This window comes from Polypterus senegalus, chromosome 9, assembly GCF_016835505.1.
Source record: "Polypterus senegalus isolate Bchr_013 chromosome 9, ASM1683550v1, whole genome shotgun sequence".
Taxonomy (NCBI): Eukaryota; Metazoa; Chordata; class Cladistia; order Polypteriformes; family Polypteridae; genus Polypterus; species Polypterus senegalus.
Genome location: NC_053162.1, coordinates 177,591,544 through 177,611,648, shown reverse-complemented (window position 1 = coordinate 177,611,648; position 20,105 = coordinate 177,591,544). Strand labels below are relative to the sequence as shown.

Below are 20,105 nucleotides of genomic sequence, written 5' to 3'. Positions count from 1 at the left end.
CTTTGAGTGGCTAACTGAAACGATTACAATGTGGAGAGGTAAGTCCGGCCCCTTTGGCGTAGTCGGCAGGATCAAAGCCAATATGCTGAGCTGTTTATTTAGGAAATTACTACGAGTAGCTGATGGTGAGATTTCCCTATATTGCCTGAAGAAGGGGCCTGAGTTGCTTCGAAAGCTGGCATATTGTAATCTGCTCAGATAGCCAATAAAAGGGATCATTTTGGTTGGCTTCTCATTATCTAAGAGAGATAGATATAGCATCATTAATTTATTCCTGCGTTATTTAACACCTTACATTTCCTAGACAGAAATAAATGAGTGGTATAAGACAGAAAAGAAAGGCGCTGTATAGATAGATAGAAATGAGGGTGCTACTTAAGATAGATAGATAGATATACAGCGCAGACAGACATAAATAATTGATGCTATATAAGATAGATAGGCAGACAGGCAAGTGATATATTAAAGAGATAGAAATGAAGAGTACTATATAAGATAGATAGATAGATAGATAGATAGATAGATAGATAGATAGATAGATAGATAGATAGATAGATAGATAGATAAGTAATGAAGGGTTCTATGTAAGACAGATAGGTATGTATAAAGCACCATTCAGTTCTAACTGTGATGTATAAAACCTTATATTAGAAAGACAGAAAAGAAAGGAGTTATATAAAAGAGACAGAAGAGAGATGAAAGACTATATAAGATAGACAGGTAAATAGAAATGAATGGTTCTATATAAGATATATAGATATATAGCACCATTCCTTTGTTAGATAGAAATGAAGGAGCAGAATAAGACAGACAGAAACGAAAGGTGCTACACAAGATAAATAAATGGTACTTCATAATAATATAATACCTTATATTAGAAAAACAGAAATGAATTGAGCTATATAAAAAAGACAGAGATGAAAGATGCTACATAAGATAGACAAGTAGGATAAAAATGAAATGTTCTATATAAGATAGCTTGGTATACAGCACCATTCATTTCTTTCTATGTTGTATAACTCCTTACATTAGATACATAGAAATGAAAGAAGCTATATAAAATAGGTAGGAAGATAGAAAATGAAGGGTGCTATATAAAATAGATAGAAATAGAAACTAAATGTTCTGTATAAGATATATTCACCTTAATAAAGAGATTATAGTGTCTGTGTGTCTGGTTGCTACAGTTTGTCTCTGTAATTCCAAAAGATTGCACAACACAAACATTTCTAGTCATAAGCTGCATTTCCCCTTGGGATTAATAAAGTATCTATCTATCTATCTATCTATCTATCTATCTATCTATCTATCTAATTATCCTCATGACTTCCTAGTACTTCCGGGCTGAAAGGGAAGCATGACTCCCAAGGTCCTTTTACAGCTCCCCCTGGCGGCACCCACCGTGCCCAACAGGGCCGAGAAACCGGATTCCAAGTCCCAGGATGCCCTGCGGGAATCCAGGGCACTGCTGCACTCCAGGGGAGCTGCCATCTAGCCGGGGTGAGTTGCCAGCCGTCCGACACAAGGGGCAATGTAAAGCTATTCTGACAGCAGTCGGCACAAGGCAGGACCCAACCAAGGACAGGACACCAGGGGGCAGTCAAACACACAGAGTGAACTTAAATGAACTCTAACAACTTCCTTTGGAAATCTGAATATATGGAGAAAAAAAAACACACACCAGGAGAACATGCAAATCACACACATGGACTCCAGCTGGGAAGTGTCTTAACTGGGAGTCCCACAAGCACTTCAAAAAATGCCCACTTGGGGGGGCAATCCCATCAAAAACCCACCGACAGACACAAAAAGGGCCTCACAGAATCTATCTATCTATCTATCTATCTATTACATTTGTCATTCCAACGGATGGCGCATTACAAACATTTGTAGTAATGGATTTTATTACTAAATGCATTTAAAATGCATTCCAGTACATGATGCACTGCAAATGTTAACGTGCAGGTCTACGTTTATTACTTAAGTTTCAATCTGTCATATTTATCTCTTTTATAGAACACCTTTTATTAGATTGATAGAAATGAAAGGTTCTATATAAGATGGATGATTCCTTGCCAAGCCAGGGAGCCTTTATAAGGGATGGATGAAGGGAAGCAGCCTCTAGGGGCCATGTGCTCTCCCAATGTGTTAGGTGGCATCGTCCCTCTGGTGGGTATGCCATGTGCACACCTGCAGGGCTGAATGGGTGTATTAGCCCACAAAGGGGCAGCCCTGCTGAGTTTCTTGGGAGCTGCCAGGGGCTGCTGAGGGAGGCGCATTCTGTGTTTTAGAGAGGTTCTGTGTGGCCCAGAAGTGCTATCTGGGGATACTTTATAGCAGGTATTGGTATGAAGAAATTGCTCCACCTCACAATGTCAGAGTCAGCAGCAGAAGAAGCACACTGTGCTGCATTTGGAAGAACCTCTCTCTCTCTCTCTCTCTCTATATATATATATATATTTTTTTCAATATATATATATATATATATTGTATTTTATACACAATGTCTTTTATTTTTCTCTTTTATACAGCACTTCAGATAGCTAGAATGAAACTCCTTTCAGTGCCCTGTGCTTCAATTGGGTAAAGACAGACAGATAGTCAGGCAAGAAAAGTGCTACAAAAGACAGAGACACAGAAAAGCTGTTACATAAGATAGAAATGAAGCGATCTATATAAGATAAATGGATATATAATGGTTTCTATTTCTCTGTCTTATATAAAGTGCATTTCATTTGCTAGGCAGTAATCAAAGGAGGTATATAAGGTAGATATTTAGATTAATAACACTTTTCATTATCTTTGTCTTATGTAGCACCTTTCATGAGAGAGATCGAAATGAAAGGCACTATATAAGACAGATAGGTTCTCGGTGCTGCCCTCTGGTGGTGATAAAAGTCCCTTCAGCTGCCTGTGCTTCAACTTGGGGAAAACATCTACACGATGAAGCATATGGGCGAGGGACTGAATACAGAAAGACGGCATATAAATTCCAGAGCTGGTCTGGATCATTGAGTAAGGTGTAAGATGGTCTGAAGCTCCTCCTCCTACATAATAATATCCCTTGTTTTTTTTGGAGGGCTTTCCCTCAAGGTGACCCTAACCTGCTCTCAATACCCATGGGGTCCTTGGCTGAATGTCTCTCTCTCTCTCCTTCTCCCTCTGATTGTCCCACCTTTCACCGATGGTGCTCATCAGGCTAGTGATGCTAAAATGCTGCTGATGGACTCTGACACTTAGAGCCCCCCACGTGTCCCTCCAGGATGTCTGAACGGCAGACCTTAGTGCCTCTAGCTGCACACCACTCACCCACGGCGCTCTGAGGTAGTCTGAGGAGAATCTCATCTTTGTATGTGGAGAAATGCTAAAAAGTCTCAAAGAACCAAGAGAAGAACAACATCCCTGTGTGGACTGACGGACACGGCCTGACGGGGTGGGGATTCAGGGTCCTGTGCTTGTAACACCAAACAGCGACATTGTTCTGCGCGTCAGGGTAACCTCTAAAATCACATAAATAAATACATTTCTGTTCATTCTCTACCCTAATCTGAAAGGAATAAACGTCATCATGTCAAAAATGGCGGTGGCCTATGATACGGTTTTATGGTATGGGATACTAAAGTCTTCCACAGGAACAAACTGAAAGAAAAAAACAAAAAAACCCTAAACATTGTCCTCATTATGTGAACGGTCAGCATCTTGGAGAAAGGTGAGAAAGTTTTTGATTTTTTGTTAATTTTACACTGGGGTCCCGTCACCCTGCACTCCTCACTTCTTGTCGTCCTTGTTGGGCCTGATCTTCATTTCGGAGTACTTGAGGGAGTACTGCCAGCCTGTCCATGAGGACCATTCGATGCCATCCGCATACGATGTGTGGTGACCCTTCAGGTACTGGCCGTTCAGGTTGGACGTGTGGCAGTTGCGGTACCACCAGGCGCCGTGGTAAAATGAAGCGCAGTTGTTCTCTGAGTGGTCGTTGTCTTGGTCCTTTGTGGTGAACTTCATGCCGTTGTGCTTTAGTAGAGAATCACCTGAGAGAGAGAGAGAGAGAGAGGAAGGGGACACAAATCAGAAAAGAAGAAAATGGGAATCGGAGAGCTGCTTGGACACTGCGGAAAACAATGATGACTTGGAGGGAGTGCCCACCAGGATGGTACATAGCACTGTGACGATGCGGGTTCTTGGTTCTACTCCACGGCTCCCAGTTCCCTTTTGGGTGCCCCTTGAACCCGACACCATCTGTAATGTAACCCAGATGAGCTGGACAATGAAGACACCAAAACGAAGCAAAGGGGAAGGTGCAAAGTGCAAAAAGCGCTTTTATTAAAACAACAAAAACCAGAACAAAAGTGTCCAAATACGAGTGCAGTGCTCCTGTTCTGGTGTATAAAATCAACAAATGATCTCTCTATTATAAAAATAAAATAAAGAAATAAATACTGGAAGGTTGGAAGGAGACGAGATGTGATTTTTCTCAGAGAGACACTTTCACGCCCCGCGAGATGAGTCCTTGTGCTAAGAGATTTAACCACAGCCGGGGGCCGGAAATAAAAGACAAAGAGTAGATGACAAAGTAGAATGTCACAAAGAATTCAAAAACGTTGGCGCAATACAGGTGGCATGGTGGCGCAGTGGTAGCGCTGCTGCCTCGCAGTTAGGAGACCCGGGTTCGCTTCCCAGGTCCTCCCTGCATGGAGTTTGCATGTTCTCCCCGTGTCTGCGTGGGTTTCCTCCCACAGTCCAAAGACATGCAGGTTAGGTGCATTGGCGATCTCAAATTGTCCCTGCTGTGTGGGTGGGTGTGTGTGTGCGCTCTGTGGTGGGCTGGCACCCTACCCGGGGTTTGTTTCCTGCCTTGCGCCCTGTATTGGCTGGGATTGGCTCCAGCAGAGCCCCGTGACCCTGTAGTTAGGATATAACGGGCTGGATAATGGATGGATGGATGTTTCATTTGCACAGGTGGCACGGTGGTGCAGTTAGGAGACCCGGGTTCGCTTCCCAGGTCCTCCCTGCATGGAGTTTGCATGTTCTCCCCGTGTCTGTGTGGGTTTCCTCCCACAGTCCAAAGACATGCAGGTTAGGTGCATTGGCGATCTCAAATTGTCCCTGCTGTGTGGGTGTGTATGTGTGTGTGTGCCATGCCCGGGATTTGTTTCCTGCCTTGCACCCTGTGTTGGCTGGGATTGGCACCAGCAGACCCCCATGACCCTGTAGTTAGGATATAGTGGGTTGGATAATGGATGGATGGAGGGACACATGTAGAGCAGGTTAGAGATAATGGAAGTACGAAAATTTGAAAGTCTCAAAAAAAGGATAGTAAAGATCGCATTGGCGCAAACAAATGGGAATTATTACTCGGTGATAATTGGCTCTCCTTGATGAAACAAGCGTGATTTGAAAGAGAATAGTGAAAGGTGGCGGCGGAGGGGCATAGAAAGAGAATATGATTAGCAGCACAGCACACAGATACTGTTTTGTCTTGGTAGAGCTCTCTATTCCTTTACTTTCCCGTTTTGTATTATTTATTTATTTTTATTAATTTTATTGTAATCATCCCACAAAAATCAATCAATTTTTACAAAAGGTAGGACTGAAAACAAGTCGATCCCCCCACCCCTGAGAGAGAGAGCAAGGCCAATGGGGTAAAACTTAAGACTTATAAACATGCCTAAATTGATGAGTTTGATATGCCAATAGAGATGAATGGAGAAGAAGAAGAAATACTGTACAGAAATAATTGCTTCCTTGGTGCTTTAAGAGCTTATTCTAAAATATTACTGATTAGATCCTGCCATGTTTTGAAAAAAATCTGTACAGATCCTCTAACTGAGTATTTGATTTTTTCCGATTTCAAATAGTATAACACATCAGTTTCCCACTGACTTAAAAGAAGAGAGTTAGGATTCTTCCAGTTTAGCAAAATAAGTCTGTGTGCCAAAAGTGTAATGAATGCAATCGCAGTCTGTTTGTCCTTCTCCACCTTAAACCCATCTGGAAGAACCCCAAACACAGCTGTTAATGGGTTAGGAGGGATTGTGACACCAAGGCTGTCTGAAAGGTAATAAAAAATTTTGGTCCAGAATGATGTTAGTGTGGTGCAGGCCCAAAGCATGTGACCCAGTGAGGCTGGGACTTGATTGCAGCGTTCGCAGGTTGGCTCCTGCCCTGGAGAGTTTTAGGCGAGACAGATGTGCTCGATATATAATTTTGAGTTGAATAATTGTATGCTTTGCGCATATGGAGCTTGAGTGAATTCTCTGCATTGCTACTTTCCACTCCTTTTCTGATATATTGATTAAGAGATCTTTTTCCCAGTTGGAATCTCTTGGATCTTTGAAAGGGAGGAACTGTAAAATAATTTTATATATTGCAGAGATGGTGTCTGAGTCCTTGAAAATGAGCATGGACGAGGGTGCAAGATGAGGAAAATCTGGCAGGTTCTGTTTAACAAAGTTCCTGATTTGAAGATAGTGAAAGAAATGTGTAGCTGGAATGTTGAATTTGGAATGTAATTGTTCATAGGATGCAAAGATGTTGTCTATATAAAGATCTCTAAGCAAGTTAATCCCAAATTTTTTCCATATATTAAAAACTGCATATGTTTGCGGATGTTGAAAGAGGTGGTCCTCTTGCAGAGGTGCCACAGATAACAGCTTCTCCGTTTTAAAATGCTTCCTACATTGCTTCCATATTCTGAGTGAGTGAAGCACAATTGGGTTATTAGTATATTGGCGATAACTTGCATTTATTGGGGCACATAGCAGGGAATATAAAGAAGTACTGCAGGATTTTATTTCTATTGCGCACAAAGCCTGTGTATGTTCATCTGTTTGTGTCCAGGTTTTTATAGCTTGTATGTTTGCTGCCCAGGAATAAAACTGAAAGTTAGGTAGAGCCGTGCCACCATCTGCTTTAGGTCTTTGTAGGGTCCCTCTTTGGATGCGTGGATGTTTTGAGTTCCAAATAAATGAGGTTATTGTTGAATCTAATTGCTTAAATAATGATTTATTGATGTATATTGGAATGTTTTGAAATAAAAAAAGGAGCTTAGGAAGAATATTCATCTTAACAGTGTTAATTCTTCAGGCTAGAGTGAGATGAAGGGTTGACCATTTATGCAAGTCTTGCTTAGTTTTTTCCATGCAGACGGCAAAATTTTGTTGATAAAGAGCTTTATGTTGCCTTTACTTTACTTGTGATGTTTACCCCGAGGTATTTAAACTGATCTTCAATGATAAAAGGTAGGGTGTTCAATCTATACTAATAAAAAGCAAAGCCCTCACTGACTCACTCACTCACTGACTGACTCACTCATCACTAATTCTCCAACTTCCCGTGTAGGTAGAAGGCTGAAATTTGGCAGGTTTATTCCTTACAGCTTACTTACAAAAGTTAAGCAGGTTCCATTTCGAAATTCTACACGTAATGGTCATAATGGTCAACAACGTCCACCATGTTGAACTTTCTTATCTATGGCCCCATCTTCACAAAATTTGGTAGGCGGCTTCCCTGCGTTAACCGAATCCGATGTATGTAATTATTTCGATGGTATGACGCCACTGTCGGCCGCCATATTGAACTTTCCAACATCACTAATTCTCCAACTTCCCTTGTAGGTAGAAGGCGGAATATTTGGCTGGCTCATTCCTTACAGCTTACTTACAAAAGTTAAGCAGGTTTCATTTCGAAATTCTACGTGTAACGGTCATAGCAGTCAACAACGTTCGCCATGTTGAACTTTCTTATTCATGGCCCCATCTTCATGAAATTTGGTAGGCAGCTTCCCTGCGCTAACCGAAACCAATGTACATACTTATTTCGGTGGTATGACGCCACTGTCAGCCGCCATATTGAACTTTCCAACATCACTAATTCTCCAACTTCTCGTGTAGGTAGAAGGCTGAAATTTGGTACTTATTTAGGTGGTATGATGCCACTGTTGGGCGCCATATTGAACTTTTCAACAGTCTTTGTTACTTATGGGCCCATCTTCAAGAAATTTGGTACGCGGGTTCCCAACGCTAACTGAATCCTACTTACGTACATAGATACGTCCATAGCTTGCAGCTCAGTCACCGTGTGAGGCGGCGTTGGGTCCCCCATCCCAATGCCTCCCATGTTGTTGGCTGCCTGCCTATATAAGGCCGTCCATCGCTCCAGTCTCTAATTTCCCTTCCTTGCTTCCTTGCACGGGATTCACGTCTCCCAGCTAATAACTACAGCCTTTTTATTTAATTCACAGCTTCTCCGCTGTTTTATTGTTCATTTATTACAATTATAGTTATTGTGTAGGTATTTTAGACTTACTTTACATTGTTCAGGTACCCATTTCCTTTATCATTCCAACCGTACCCCCATTAACATGTCTATCGAGGTGATCACCATCGATCAAAGAACTGTCACTTACCAAGTGGTTTCCATGCCCAGAGATGGCACCTGCCTTTTCCATTCTCTGTGTTACATATTGCACGGCCATATCAGGCTCACTCTTGATATCCATTGTGTCTTATGTATTGAATGAATGGGACAGGTTCAAGGTGTGGACTGATGACGGTACAGGAGATAATTAGAGTACACAGGAGCACTAGAAGAGTGAAATGCTTAAGTCCTTCACCTATGATTCTGCATGTGAGTTGATGGCTGCCACTGAATTGTTTGGTTGTCGCTTTCAAGTGTACCGAAATGGCCAAATATTTTACACCTTTCGACAACCGGCAATGCCTCTTCAACATCTTAGACTGACAGGTGACGATTTCAGTAGCGGACACTTTGATGTTTATGAATGTTTAAACTCTCAAAAGCTGGATGTGAAGTTATCGATGAAACTGGTTGTATACTTACAACGCTTGACAGATGCCAAATGTCACTTCAACACAAGTCCTGCAAATACTGTCGTAATTGAAACAAACCATGAAACTTAAACCGATTACGACAGCAGCAATCCAAGCTGTGAGATTTGAGACAAGATTACTGTTCACATGGCTGACTGTACGTTGTATGCTCAAGAGTAAGCTCAGTGCACAGCTTGGTCATATTACAACCAGAGGGCCGAACTCACAATGTGGTATAGAAAGAGATCCGTAACCAAATAATTATTGGTATATTTTCCCTCAGTTTAAAAAGGTTTCATTTTCTTCTTAATAAAAACTTTAAGGCAGTACTTTGCCGCTGCGAAGCGCGGGTATTTTGCTAGTCTAATATAATATGCTTGAGAATTCTCTGGAAAGAGTACACTTTTATTCAGATTAATTCTGAGACCAGAGATCTTTTGAAATTCTATGAGTGCTGTTAAGACTGCAGGCACAGTATTTTGTGGATCTGATATATACAGTACCATATCATCTGCATAGAGAGAAATTTTCTGTTCTGCCAGTGGTTCAATGGTGATTGCAAATAGCAGCGGTGACACGAGGGCATCCTTGTCTGGTACCTCGTTCTAGTTTAAAGTAGTCTGAACAAATGTTGTTGATACAAATTGAAGCTTCTGGATTGGTATACAGTAGTTTGATCCATGCAGAAATGTCCGGGCCAAACCCAAATTTCTCTAATGTAGTGAAAAGTATTTCCATTCAATCATGTCAAAGGCTTTTTCTGCATCCAATGATAATAATATTTCTGGGGTGTTTGATTTTGTTGGTGAGTATATTACATTAAACAGGTGTCGAAGATTGGAAGATAAGTGTCAACCCTTGATAAATCCAGTTTGATCTTTGATTTTTGAGAGTATCTTAACGTCATTATTCAAAAGTGAAATTGGTCTGTATGATCCCCTTTTGTATTATTAATGTATAGCCTTTGTCAGAATGCCTCAAATCTCCCAGACTTCCCACTGTTTATCAGGCATTGTAGTATATAACTTCTCCCCACCTTCCCTTTTACATTTATAACCTCAGGCAATTAGGTGTAGTAAAAGACAAGCAGGAGTTAAGTTACAATTTAAATAATGTGTTATTGATAATATTCATAAATAACAATATGCAAAGTACATTTGAACATTGGCAACCATACAACCTGATAAATGCTGATGTGTAGTTTCAGGCGGCACACAGACTTGTTAGTTACTTAAAATGTCTCTAGTTAAGTCCTCATTTGTGGTCAGCTTTCTTTAGAACAGGCCGCATGCCCGTCTCAATATGGATGCCAAGCTGTGCTCTTCATTGTGTTGTCCTTTTCAGTTCATGTGTGATGGTCTTTCATCAGTTTGGTAAGAGAGAGAGGGTGAGGTAATGCAAGCAAATTTATAGGTTTTTCCGTCCAACCAGCCAATAGGATGTTGTGGTACTTAAAGGCTTTTGATAGAAGCCAATTCCAAACAGCCATACTTCAGACCAATGGGACACAGAATACTTTCACACCTGCCCCCAAACCGTGTGTTAAGGTGACGCTTGACAGCCAGGTGGTCTGGCTTTCCTGTGGGGGTTGACTGAGAGAGCTCTGCTGAGAAACATTAACCAAACTTGTTTTAGGCACTTCACCCCAACCCTGTTGTAAAATTACAAAGAGACTCATTCCTAAAAGGGTGGTGTTCTTAAACCATCAAACCATTGCGTTCTTATCAATAATGTAAAACTAACATTTCATTGCTTTGTCTAAGTTACAAATAAAGATATACAAAATATTTATCAACTTGTATGCAAAATTTCACATCACTACAGATATAATGGGAGATGGTTGGCTAAATTATGGCCATTCATCCATTATCCAACCTGCTATTTCCTGACTACAGGGTCACGGCGGTCTGCTGGAGCCAATCCGAGCCAACACAGGGCGCAAGGCAGGAAACAAACCCCGGGCAGGGCGCCAGCCCACCGCAGGGCTAAATTATGTGCTTGTATTAATCAATAGCGCCTGATGCCCCCGACTCTCTTGCTTCACACTGACCTCCAACGTCTTATTTGTGTTTCTGAATGGACGAGTAGTCATTTTCTCAAACTAAATAAAGAGAAAACAGAAATCTTAGTGACTGGAAAAAATAGATATGATGAGAGAATTAGAAATAAACTTGATGCATTAGGCTTAAAAGTCAAGACGGAGGAAAAGAATTTAGGGGTGATTATTGACTCTGACCTGAATTTTAAATTACATTTTAATCAGATTACCAGGATATAATTTTTTAATTTAAGAAATAAAGCAAAAGTTAGACCTCTTAACATATTTTTTTAATTTAAGAAGTAAAGCAAAAGTTAGACCTCTTATGACTTTGCAAGATGTGGAAAAATGAGTTCACACTTTTGTTTTCAGTCGGCTAGATTACTGTAACGCACTCCTCTCAGGACCACCCAAAAAAAGACATCAATCGATTACAACGAGTGCAGAATGGAGCGGCTAGAATCTTAACTAGGAAAAGAAAATCTGAGCACATCACACCAGTCTTAGCACCGTTACACTGGTTACCTGTGCCATTTAGAGTTGACTTTAAAATACTGCTGATGGTTTACAAAGCCTTCAATAATCTCATACCTCCCTATATTTCAGAATGCTTGTAACTTTACACTCCAAGTCGTAATCTTAGATCTTCAAATGAGTGTCTGCTTAGAATTCCAAGAGCTAAACTTGAAAGAAGCTTCTGCTGTTATGCAACTAAAATTTGGAATAGCCTGCCAATAGGAATTCACCGGGCTAATACGGTGGAGCACTTTAAAATACTGAAACTAAAAACTAATTACTGTAACATGGCTTTCTCAGAGCTTCATTTGAGTGTAACCCTCGTATTCTGTATATGCTTTGAAGTATAATTTTCTTCAAGGCTCCTCAATCCATACTAACCCCTACTTTCTCTGCTGTTCTTTTTCTAGTTTTCTGTTATCCTGATCTGCACCACTGTCACCTGATCAGGCACCATGCTGTCCCCACATTGATGGATTGAAGGCCAGATGACCATCATCATCATTAAATTCTTCCACATGAAGCCTGAAAACCACGAGGACTGATTGAGATCATTAATGTTAGGGGTCTGGGTGGTGTCGTGGCCCTTTGGAGTTTGTTTTTTTGGATTTTCTATCCTCCTGACCATTGGGCCTTACTTTATTCCTTGTTCCTTAGTATTACCTAATCTTATTTTTATTTTTTTATAAACATTTCTTTCTTCATCTTGTAAAGCACTTTGAGTTTGCATCATTTGTATGAAAATGTGCTCTAGTAATAAATGATGTTGTTGTTGTCAGTCACTGACTCTGCCATTTCTTTTAATGAGCTTTCAACTTAAGGACAGTGACTGGCAACTCACCCAGTGGTTGAGATAAAATGCCCTAAGAAATGTAAAAGACCGTATCTAAAAATGTTTACATACTAGGATACTTTCGACATGCTGAAAGAACTTCATTTATTAACCTTAAATGTCTAGACGAGAATTCTGTAAACTTTTTTTTTTCTTCTCTACTGAGCTTAAAAGGGATAAAACAAGTCACTTGGGGCACAGATGGTGTAGTAGGCAGGATTGACAGTGTTTCTTCGCAGCTGGGAAGCTGACAAGATATCAGGCGCCCTCTCACGAAGTGAAAGTGAGTGTGAAGGCTTCATCACCTCATTGTCTTCTTTCACTCTCTCGCTCTGTTTTTTTTTTTTTTACCTGTGATGCTGGGAGGGGCACCCGATTCCCCCATTAGGCTCTCCAGATTTCTTTGACTCTCTCACACATGTCATCAAATCGGCGCTATGCTTCCACGATGAGCCCATTAGATAAATGTTTCTTGATGCGCCCGAAAGAAGGCAAAAGATAAAACATTAGTCTAATGAAGCGGCTCCACTCGGATTTTTGTGTTTCTGTAAGCGAGCGTTAGATTTCTAGACGAGGTGTCAGCTAATGACCCATGCGCACCAACACAGATACCTGACCCTCCCTGGTCGCAGTGAGCCTCCCTCTCTTGGGAGATCTTCATCTTACTCAGTCGTTGTTTTTAATTCCACCAATGCCTTCCTTTCAAAAAAGCACTCAGACTAAAAATATTTTTGTCATAATTGATATCAAAATCACAGTCGGGCTGAGCGAGTCCCTGAGCTCGATATGCTGAGCCAGTGAGTGGAGTTGTGTAATCAGAATATAAGTTTAATGTCACTCTGCTCTGTGCAAATATTATAAATGTGCTTCTTTCTCACATGTATAGCTGACACAAGGCCAGATTTAGCACACAGGGGCTCATCGTTTAGAACGGCTAGGCCAGGGGTATTCAACTAAAATCTAAAGAGGTCCAATTAGAGAACAATTCATGATGCAATGGTCCAGAAGATCATGTTGTCTAAATATTTAGTATCATATATATTTAAGTAGCCTAGTAGTTGTATCAGCATCTGCATGTAATCAATACCAGACTTTCAAATCAAATGAGTTCAGTACAATTCAAAAACTTTTTGACAATATTTATTGTCACGTAACACAGAACTGAACATGTATGTATGACTGCAGATGTGTATAATGTTCTGTCACAGTATATAATGTTCTTACATTTACTAAATAAAAGTAAGGCTGCATTTCAAAATAAGACAACGCAATCGTCTGTATCTCCCACTTTCTTTGGCTTATTTTTCCCTTTGTTTTTTCTACATGTATCGCTATCTTTCTTTTTCTTTCCACCGTCTCTCTTCCTTGCCTCTAACTCTCTCATCTGTCTGCGCTGTAAAGTAAAGTAAAGCAATGTTCACCACCTAGAATCCACAGGCTTGATTGGCTGAGTAGTGTCACGTGAAATGGCTTAACGCGCATACAATTGGTCTGTGCGTTTCCTCGTCCGCTAAAACATTATCGTAAAGACTACAAAAGCTGCGCCGGCTAAAATAGAAGCGCCCCGTCAGTTTTAAAACCATAACCTTCTGTTTTGGCTGTAAGTCTGGGTCCGTATGAGACTGCTTCTGGGTCCGGAGCCGGACCGTGGTCCGCCTGTTAGTGACCTCTGGGCTAGGCCAAGCGTAGGACAAGATAGACAAAGACTAATGGGCAACGTACACTATTTCTGTGTGCCTCTCTTTGTCTTGTTTGGATTGGCACGATTTACCTAATGTAAGGGCCTGCACATGGAGAAATAGTATAAAGCCTTGAGACATTGCCCGGCACACCTTTGAAGCCGACGGATGGATGGGAGATAACGTCATCCGATCCAGAAAATCCTTCCAGTGTAGTGACGAAAATGGCAGACTCTACACATGGGCTTGTCATGGGTTTCCTCGTCTGTTAGGCCGCGTAAACCATCATTAAAGAAAGCAAAGTTATTTTCTCTTATGGGATTTCTTACCGCCGTATCACTATGGGAGGGAAATCCCCTCATTATAATATATCTATTTAGGTTCAGGTTACTTAAAACGCCTTAATTTAAAAGAACTTATTCCAACCAGGGAGCTAGCGCCCCCCTGCTGGATAGAAGTTGAACCTGCCACTTTGTGATGTTCGGACCCCAGGACACAGTTTCACTAATGAGAGCTGGCATGAGGAGCAGTGACGTGTCGCAGGTTGTCACACATGGGTGCTTGGGGGAATCACCTGAGGGTCTCAACTCAGGTTTGCCGTACCACCCCAGGATGAGAGGGCGGCACAGTCACTAAAGGTATCGTCTCTCACCTCTACAGACAAAAACGACAGTCTCATTGGGCCACGTGTTATGGGTGGGCACCAAATGAACGTCACTCTGGACCAAAGTCTTGAAATGCCTTTCAGGCAGCCTCCTAATCCATTACCAGCTGTGCCTGGTGGGCTCCCAGGGGGGCTTCAAGCAGAGAAGGACAAACAAACTGTAATGGCCTTTACTTCACTGTTGGCACATAGACTTGTCTTGCTCAACTGGAAGAATCCCAGCCCACCTCTCTTAAGTCAGTGGGTAACTGATGTTAATATATAATTTGAAATTGGAAAAAAAAAAATCAAATTCTCACTTAGAGGGTCTGTGCAAAACTTTTTTAATGCCTGGCAGGAACTAATCAATAACATTTTAGAATGAGCATTTAAATTGGGGAGAAGGACTCCTTTCTCTCTTCTGCCAGGAGCTCAGCCAGAGTGACCAATGGGTTTTCGGTCACCTCTCTTATCAAAGCCCTTCTCCCAGAATGTCAGGTTATATAGCGCCTTGATGTGTGGAGTACAAGTCATAGGAGGTTCTGCTCAGCTTTATAACACACTGGTGAGGCCTCATCTGGAGTACTGGGTGCAGTTTTGGTTGGCAGGCTACAAAAAGGACATAACAGCACCAGAGAAGGTCCAGAGAAGAGCGACGAGGCTGATTCAGGGCTACAGGGGATGAGTGATGAGGAAAAATGAAAAGAGCTGAGCCTTTAAAGGAGATGAAGAGGAGACCTGACTGAAGTGTTTAGAATGATGAAGGGGATTAGTCCAGTGGATCGAGATGGTTATTATTATTAAATGAAGAACACGGGGACACAGTTGGAAACGTCTTAGGTGTAAATTTCGCACAAACATTTGGAAGTTTTTCTTCACAGAGAGAACCACAGACACATTCAGTAAATGACCAAGTAGTGTGGTGGACAGTAGAACTTTAGGGATCATCAAAACTCGACTTGATGCTATTTTGGAGAAATGAAGTGGACGGGTCTGGCGAGCGACGTTTGGGCAGAATGGCCTGCTCTCGTCCAGATTGCTCTAATGCTGTTTAACCAAAAAAAACAAGTCTGATCCACGCAGCTCCCCACCCCGCAACAAACAGGAAGTCCCCACCCACAGTGCAAATCCCACCCTAGTTGCCGATCATCTCAGTTTGTGGATTTGCTGTGTGGTGAACTGCAGTAAGCAAGTTGCCAACCCGCCATCTCGGGCTCAGAGGCGAGTGCTTTGTGGCGTGAGCTAAATGGAGAGCTCCACCCGTCAGCCAATCAGAGCCCATTCCTGAACAATTTTAGGTGACGTCAGCTGATCTCTCTCTGCGCCAGTCCCCTCCCACAACCTTCTCTGTGCCATGTCACCACTACACAGGACTTAAAGGGTCTGCCGCTAACGTCTTGGCACCAGATATCTTCAGGGGTCTTGTGGAGTCCATGCCCTGATGGGTCAGAGCTGTTTTGGTGGCATGAGGGGGACCGACACAATGTCTTGGGAGGTTAATGTTGTGGCTTCTTGGTAGATAAACATCATGCTATGTGATGGCCTGGTGTCCTGTCCTGGGCTGCCACTGGCCTTGTGTGCCATAACACTGGGGCAGGTTCTGCCCGCCTGAACTGAATTAAGCAGAGCTGAGAATACTGTGCAGAGAATGAGTAAGGAAACTGAGGGTCTGGCATCTTGTCCAGGGAGCCATCTCCTCATGACCCTGTACTGGATGAAGACGCATTCATTAGTAAAGAGATGGATGGATTAGATAAGGGAGCCTCCCTACGTTGGCTTCTACAATCAAGAAAATCAAAACTTGCAGTCGTGTTAGCAACTGGCAAAGAAAGTCAGTCAGAGAAAACACCAGGTGGCAGACACCACGGCATTCTGGCACCACCGAGCAGAGAAACCCCTGCAGCTGTCCTACTGAACCCCTCAAGCACCTCTGGGATGGCGGGCTTTACCTTTGCCACCCAGGACACTGGTAAAATAGATGAACATAAGGCAGCCTGACCCAGAGGTGGGCACGGCACCATGCCCATTCATTACATTTCGTTTGCGTCTGTCATGTGTGATAGTCTGTTGCTGATTTAAATGAATTACCATAAATTTATCATTAAAGGAATTCATAGGGGGGAAAAAAATTAAGTGAACTCCTCCATAATTATTTAGGACTGAGAAACGTACAAATGTTACGCACTCGCTTTTGAAAATCATTTCATTTTATTACAGCAAAGAGCTCCTCCTGTTAGATGGTGTGGCAAGGCAGTTAGGGGGTTAGGGTTAGTCTTTAAATCTCAAGGATGCAAGTTCAAGGCTCGTTGTTTGACCCCCGGAGCAAGTCACTAGACCTGCCAGCGTACGTGGGTACATCTGGAATAACCGGGGTCCTGTAAAAGAGGGATGCAGAGACGGGCAGAGCAAGATATTCCGAAAAACCCTTCTTTGTGCTTTAACCCTTAAATTGCCACATACTTGGGGGGGGGATTAATGCACCCCCCTTGGACACCAACTGCTTTTTTGCTGCACTTTTTAAGGAAACGTCACAATTCAACAAGAATAAGTGACACTTTAATGGAACACGTATTTTTTTATCATGCAAAGAGCAACACAATTACTGCAACACGGATCATTTTACACACTGCCAATGAACTGTAAAAACTATTAAAAAAACTACTGGAACAATCTATTGTTATATGTGCAAGGTGCGACTGATGCCATTGATGAAATTCAATAAATCACTGAGCCAACTGCACTTGAAATGGCTGCACACAACGCACACAGAGGTCAATGCTGATGCTGGCAGGCCAGTCTAGTGCAGTGGCTGCAGTGAGGCTGCACTGCTGCAGGGGGCGCCACTGGCTGCTCAACGAATGTACGGCACTGACTGATCTGCTAGCAAACTGCACTGGGAACCGACTATAGGCGGTTGCAGCGTTCAATGAATGTACGTCGCCGAATATACTCGGCTCCGGCGTGCCAGCAAACTGCATTGGGAACCGACTATAGCCGGTTCCGGCGGTTTAAGGGTTAAAACGAGAGAGCCAGACAATTGTTTAAATATTTACATTAATAGACATTGATAATGAAACACAAAATATCAACCTAATTGCTCGAAATTACTCTCTGTTACAAGAGGAGACCTGACTGAAGTGTTTAAAATGATAAAGGGAATGAGTCAAGTGGGTCGAGACGAGTTCATCAAGAACAACGGGGACATGGCTGGAAATTTCACACAAATGTGAGGAAGTTTTTGCTCAAACAGAGAACCACAGACACATGGAGTAAGTGACTTAGTAGTGTGGTGGACTGGAGGACAAACTTTAGGGACCCTCAAAACCCGACTTGATGGAAGAGTTAAGTGTATAGGATTGGTGATCTCTGATTGGTGGGCTCGTCCAGATTATTCTAAAGTTCTATGGAATCTGCTGATTATACAGTCATATGAAAAAGTTTGGGAACCCCTCTTCATTCTTTGGATTTTTGTTTATTATTGGCTGAGCTTTCAAAGTAGCAACTTCTTTTTAATATCTGACACGCCTTATGGACACAGTAGGATTTCAGCAGTGACATTAAATTTATTGGATTAACAGAAAATATGCAATATGCATCATAACAAAATTAGACCGGTGCATAAATGTGGGCCCCCAACAGAGATATAACATCAATACTTAGTTGACCCTTCTTTTGCTCCTTTGAGCCTCCAGACGCTGTCCTCCTGTAGCCTGTGATGAGTGTCTGGACTCTGATGGAGGTATTTCTGACCATTCTTCATACAAAATCTCTCCAGTTCAGTTCAATTTGATGGACAGCCTGCTTCAAATCATCCCATAGATTGTCGATGATATTCAAGTCAGGGGACTGTGACGGCCATTCCAGAACATTGTACTTCTCCCTCTGCATGAATGCCTTTGTAGATTTCCAACTGTGTTTTGGGTCATTGTCTTGTTGGAATATCCAACCCCTGAGTAACTTCAACTTTGTGACTGATGCTTGAACATTATCCTGAAGAATTTGTTGATATTGGGTTGAATTCATCCGACCCTCGACTTTAACAAGGGTCCCAGTCCCTGAACTGGCCACACAGCCACACAGCATGATGGACCCTCCATCAAATTTGACAGTAGGCTCCAGGTGTTTTTCTTGGAATGTGGTGTTCTTCTTCCACCATGTAAAGTGATTTTTGTTCTGACCAAATAACTCCATTTTTGTCTCATCAGTCCAAAGCACTTTGTTCCAAAATGACTCTGGCTTGTCTAAATGAGCATTTGATACAACAAGCGACTCAGTTTGTGGTGTGAGTGCAGAAAGGGCTTCTCTCTCATCACCCTGCCATACAGATGTTCTTTGTGCAAATTGCGCTGAATTGTAGAACGATGTACAGATACACCATCTGCAGCGAGATGTTCTTGCAGGTCTGTGGAGGTGATCTGTGGTTGTCTGTATCCATTCTCACAATCCTGCTCATGTGCCACTCCTGTATTTTTCTTGGCCTGCCAGACCTGCTAGTTTAACAGCAACTGTGCCTGTGGCCTTCCATTTCCTGATTCCAATCCTTACAGTTGAAACTGACAGTTTAGACCTCTGAGATGGCTTTTTGTAGCCTTCACCTAAACCAGGAGACTCAACAATCTTTGTTTTCAGATCTTCTGAGAGTTGCTTTGAGGATCCCATGCTGTCTGTCACTCTTCAGAGGAGAGTCAAAGGGAAGGAAGCACAACTTGTGACTGACCACCTTAAATACCTTTGACCACTCATGATTGGACACTCCTGTCTATGAAGTTCAAGGCTTCATGAGCTCATCAACCAAGTAATCAGCACTGAACAGTGACAGGCATTCAAATCAGCACAATGACAAGGGGACCCACATTTGTGCACAGCCAGTTCTTCACATTTGATTTAATTTCATACAACTAAATACTGCGTCACTAAAAATCTTTGTTCGGAAAACACCACAGTGCTCAGATGTTCCTAGGAAATGAAAGACACACCACTGTTATCTTTATTGTTGAAAGGAGAGTCGATTATTATGCAGGCTGAGAGGGGTCCCTAACATTTTCTGATGACTGTATCAACATATTTGAGCGGGTGGATTAAGATGAGCTATTTGTTCCTGGTGGTTCATTTTTGAATGTGCTTGGGAGTTCTAAGCTCTTCTGCCTTTTGTCAATTCAGTGTGCCTCATTTCTAATGGATTTTTGACATTTGCTCCGTTCTTTGACTAGTTTTGGGATTTTTGTTTTGGGTCTTTTGGATTGTCTTATTATTTTTGTTCCCTTTGTGTTCCACGGAGCTTCATTGTTATTGAAGAACATTTTTATTTGTGAAGAATAAATCTTTTATTTTATAAAGATTCTGTGAGGCCCTTTTTGTGTCTGTCAGTGGGTTTTTGATGGGATTGCCCCCCCAAGTGGGCATTTTTTGAAGTGCTTGTGGGACTCCCAGTTAAGACACTTCCCAGCTGTAGTCCATGTGTGTGATTTGCATGTTCTCTTGGTGTGTGTGTTTTTTTTTCTCCATATACTCAGATTTCCAAAGGAAGTTGTTAGAGTTCATTTAAGTTCACTCTGTGTGTTTGACT

At 42.1% G+C, this 20,105-nt stretch overlaps 1 protein-coding gene across 2 annotated transcripts in view; it reads right to left on the bottom strand.

Annotated features, from left to right (window-relative positions):
* Positions 1-2,513: 2,513 nt before the first annotated feature.
* fibcd1a (fibrinogen C domain containing 1a) overlaps positions 2,514-20,105 on the bottom strand; it is a 359,996-nt gene continuing 342,404 nt past the window's right edge. For both annotated transcript variants that reach the window (XM_039764396.1, XM_039764397.1), the window contains one exon: positions 2,514-4,031. In XM_039764396.1, coding sequence (XP_039620330.1) covers positions 3,769-4,031 — 263 coding nt within the window. In that variant the 3' untranslated portion in view covers positions 2,514-3,768. The remainder of the gene's footprint in view (positions 4,032-20,105) is intronic.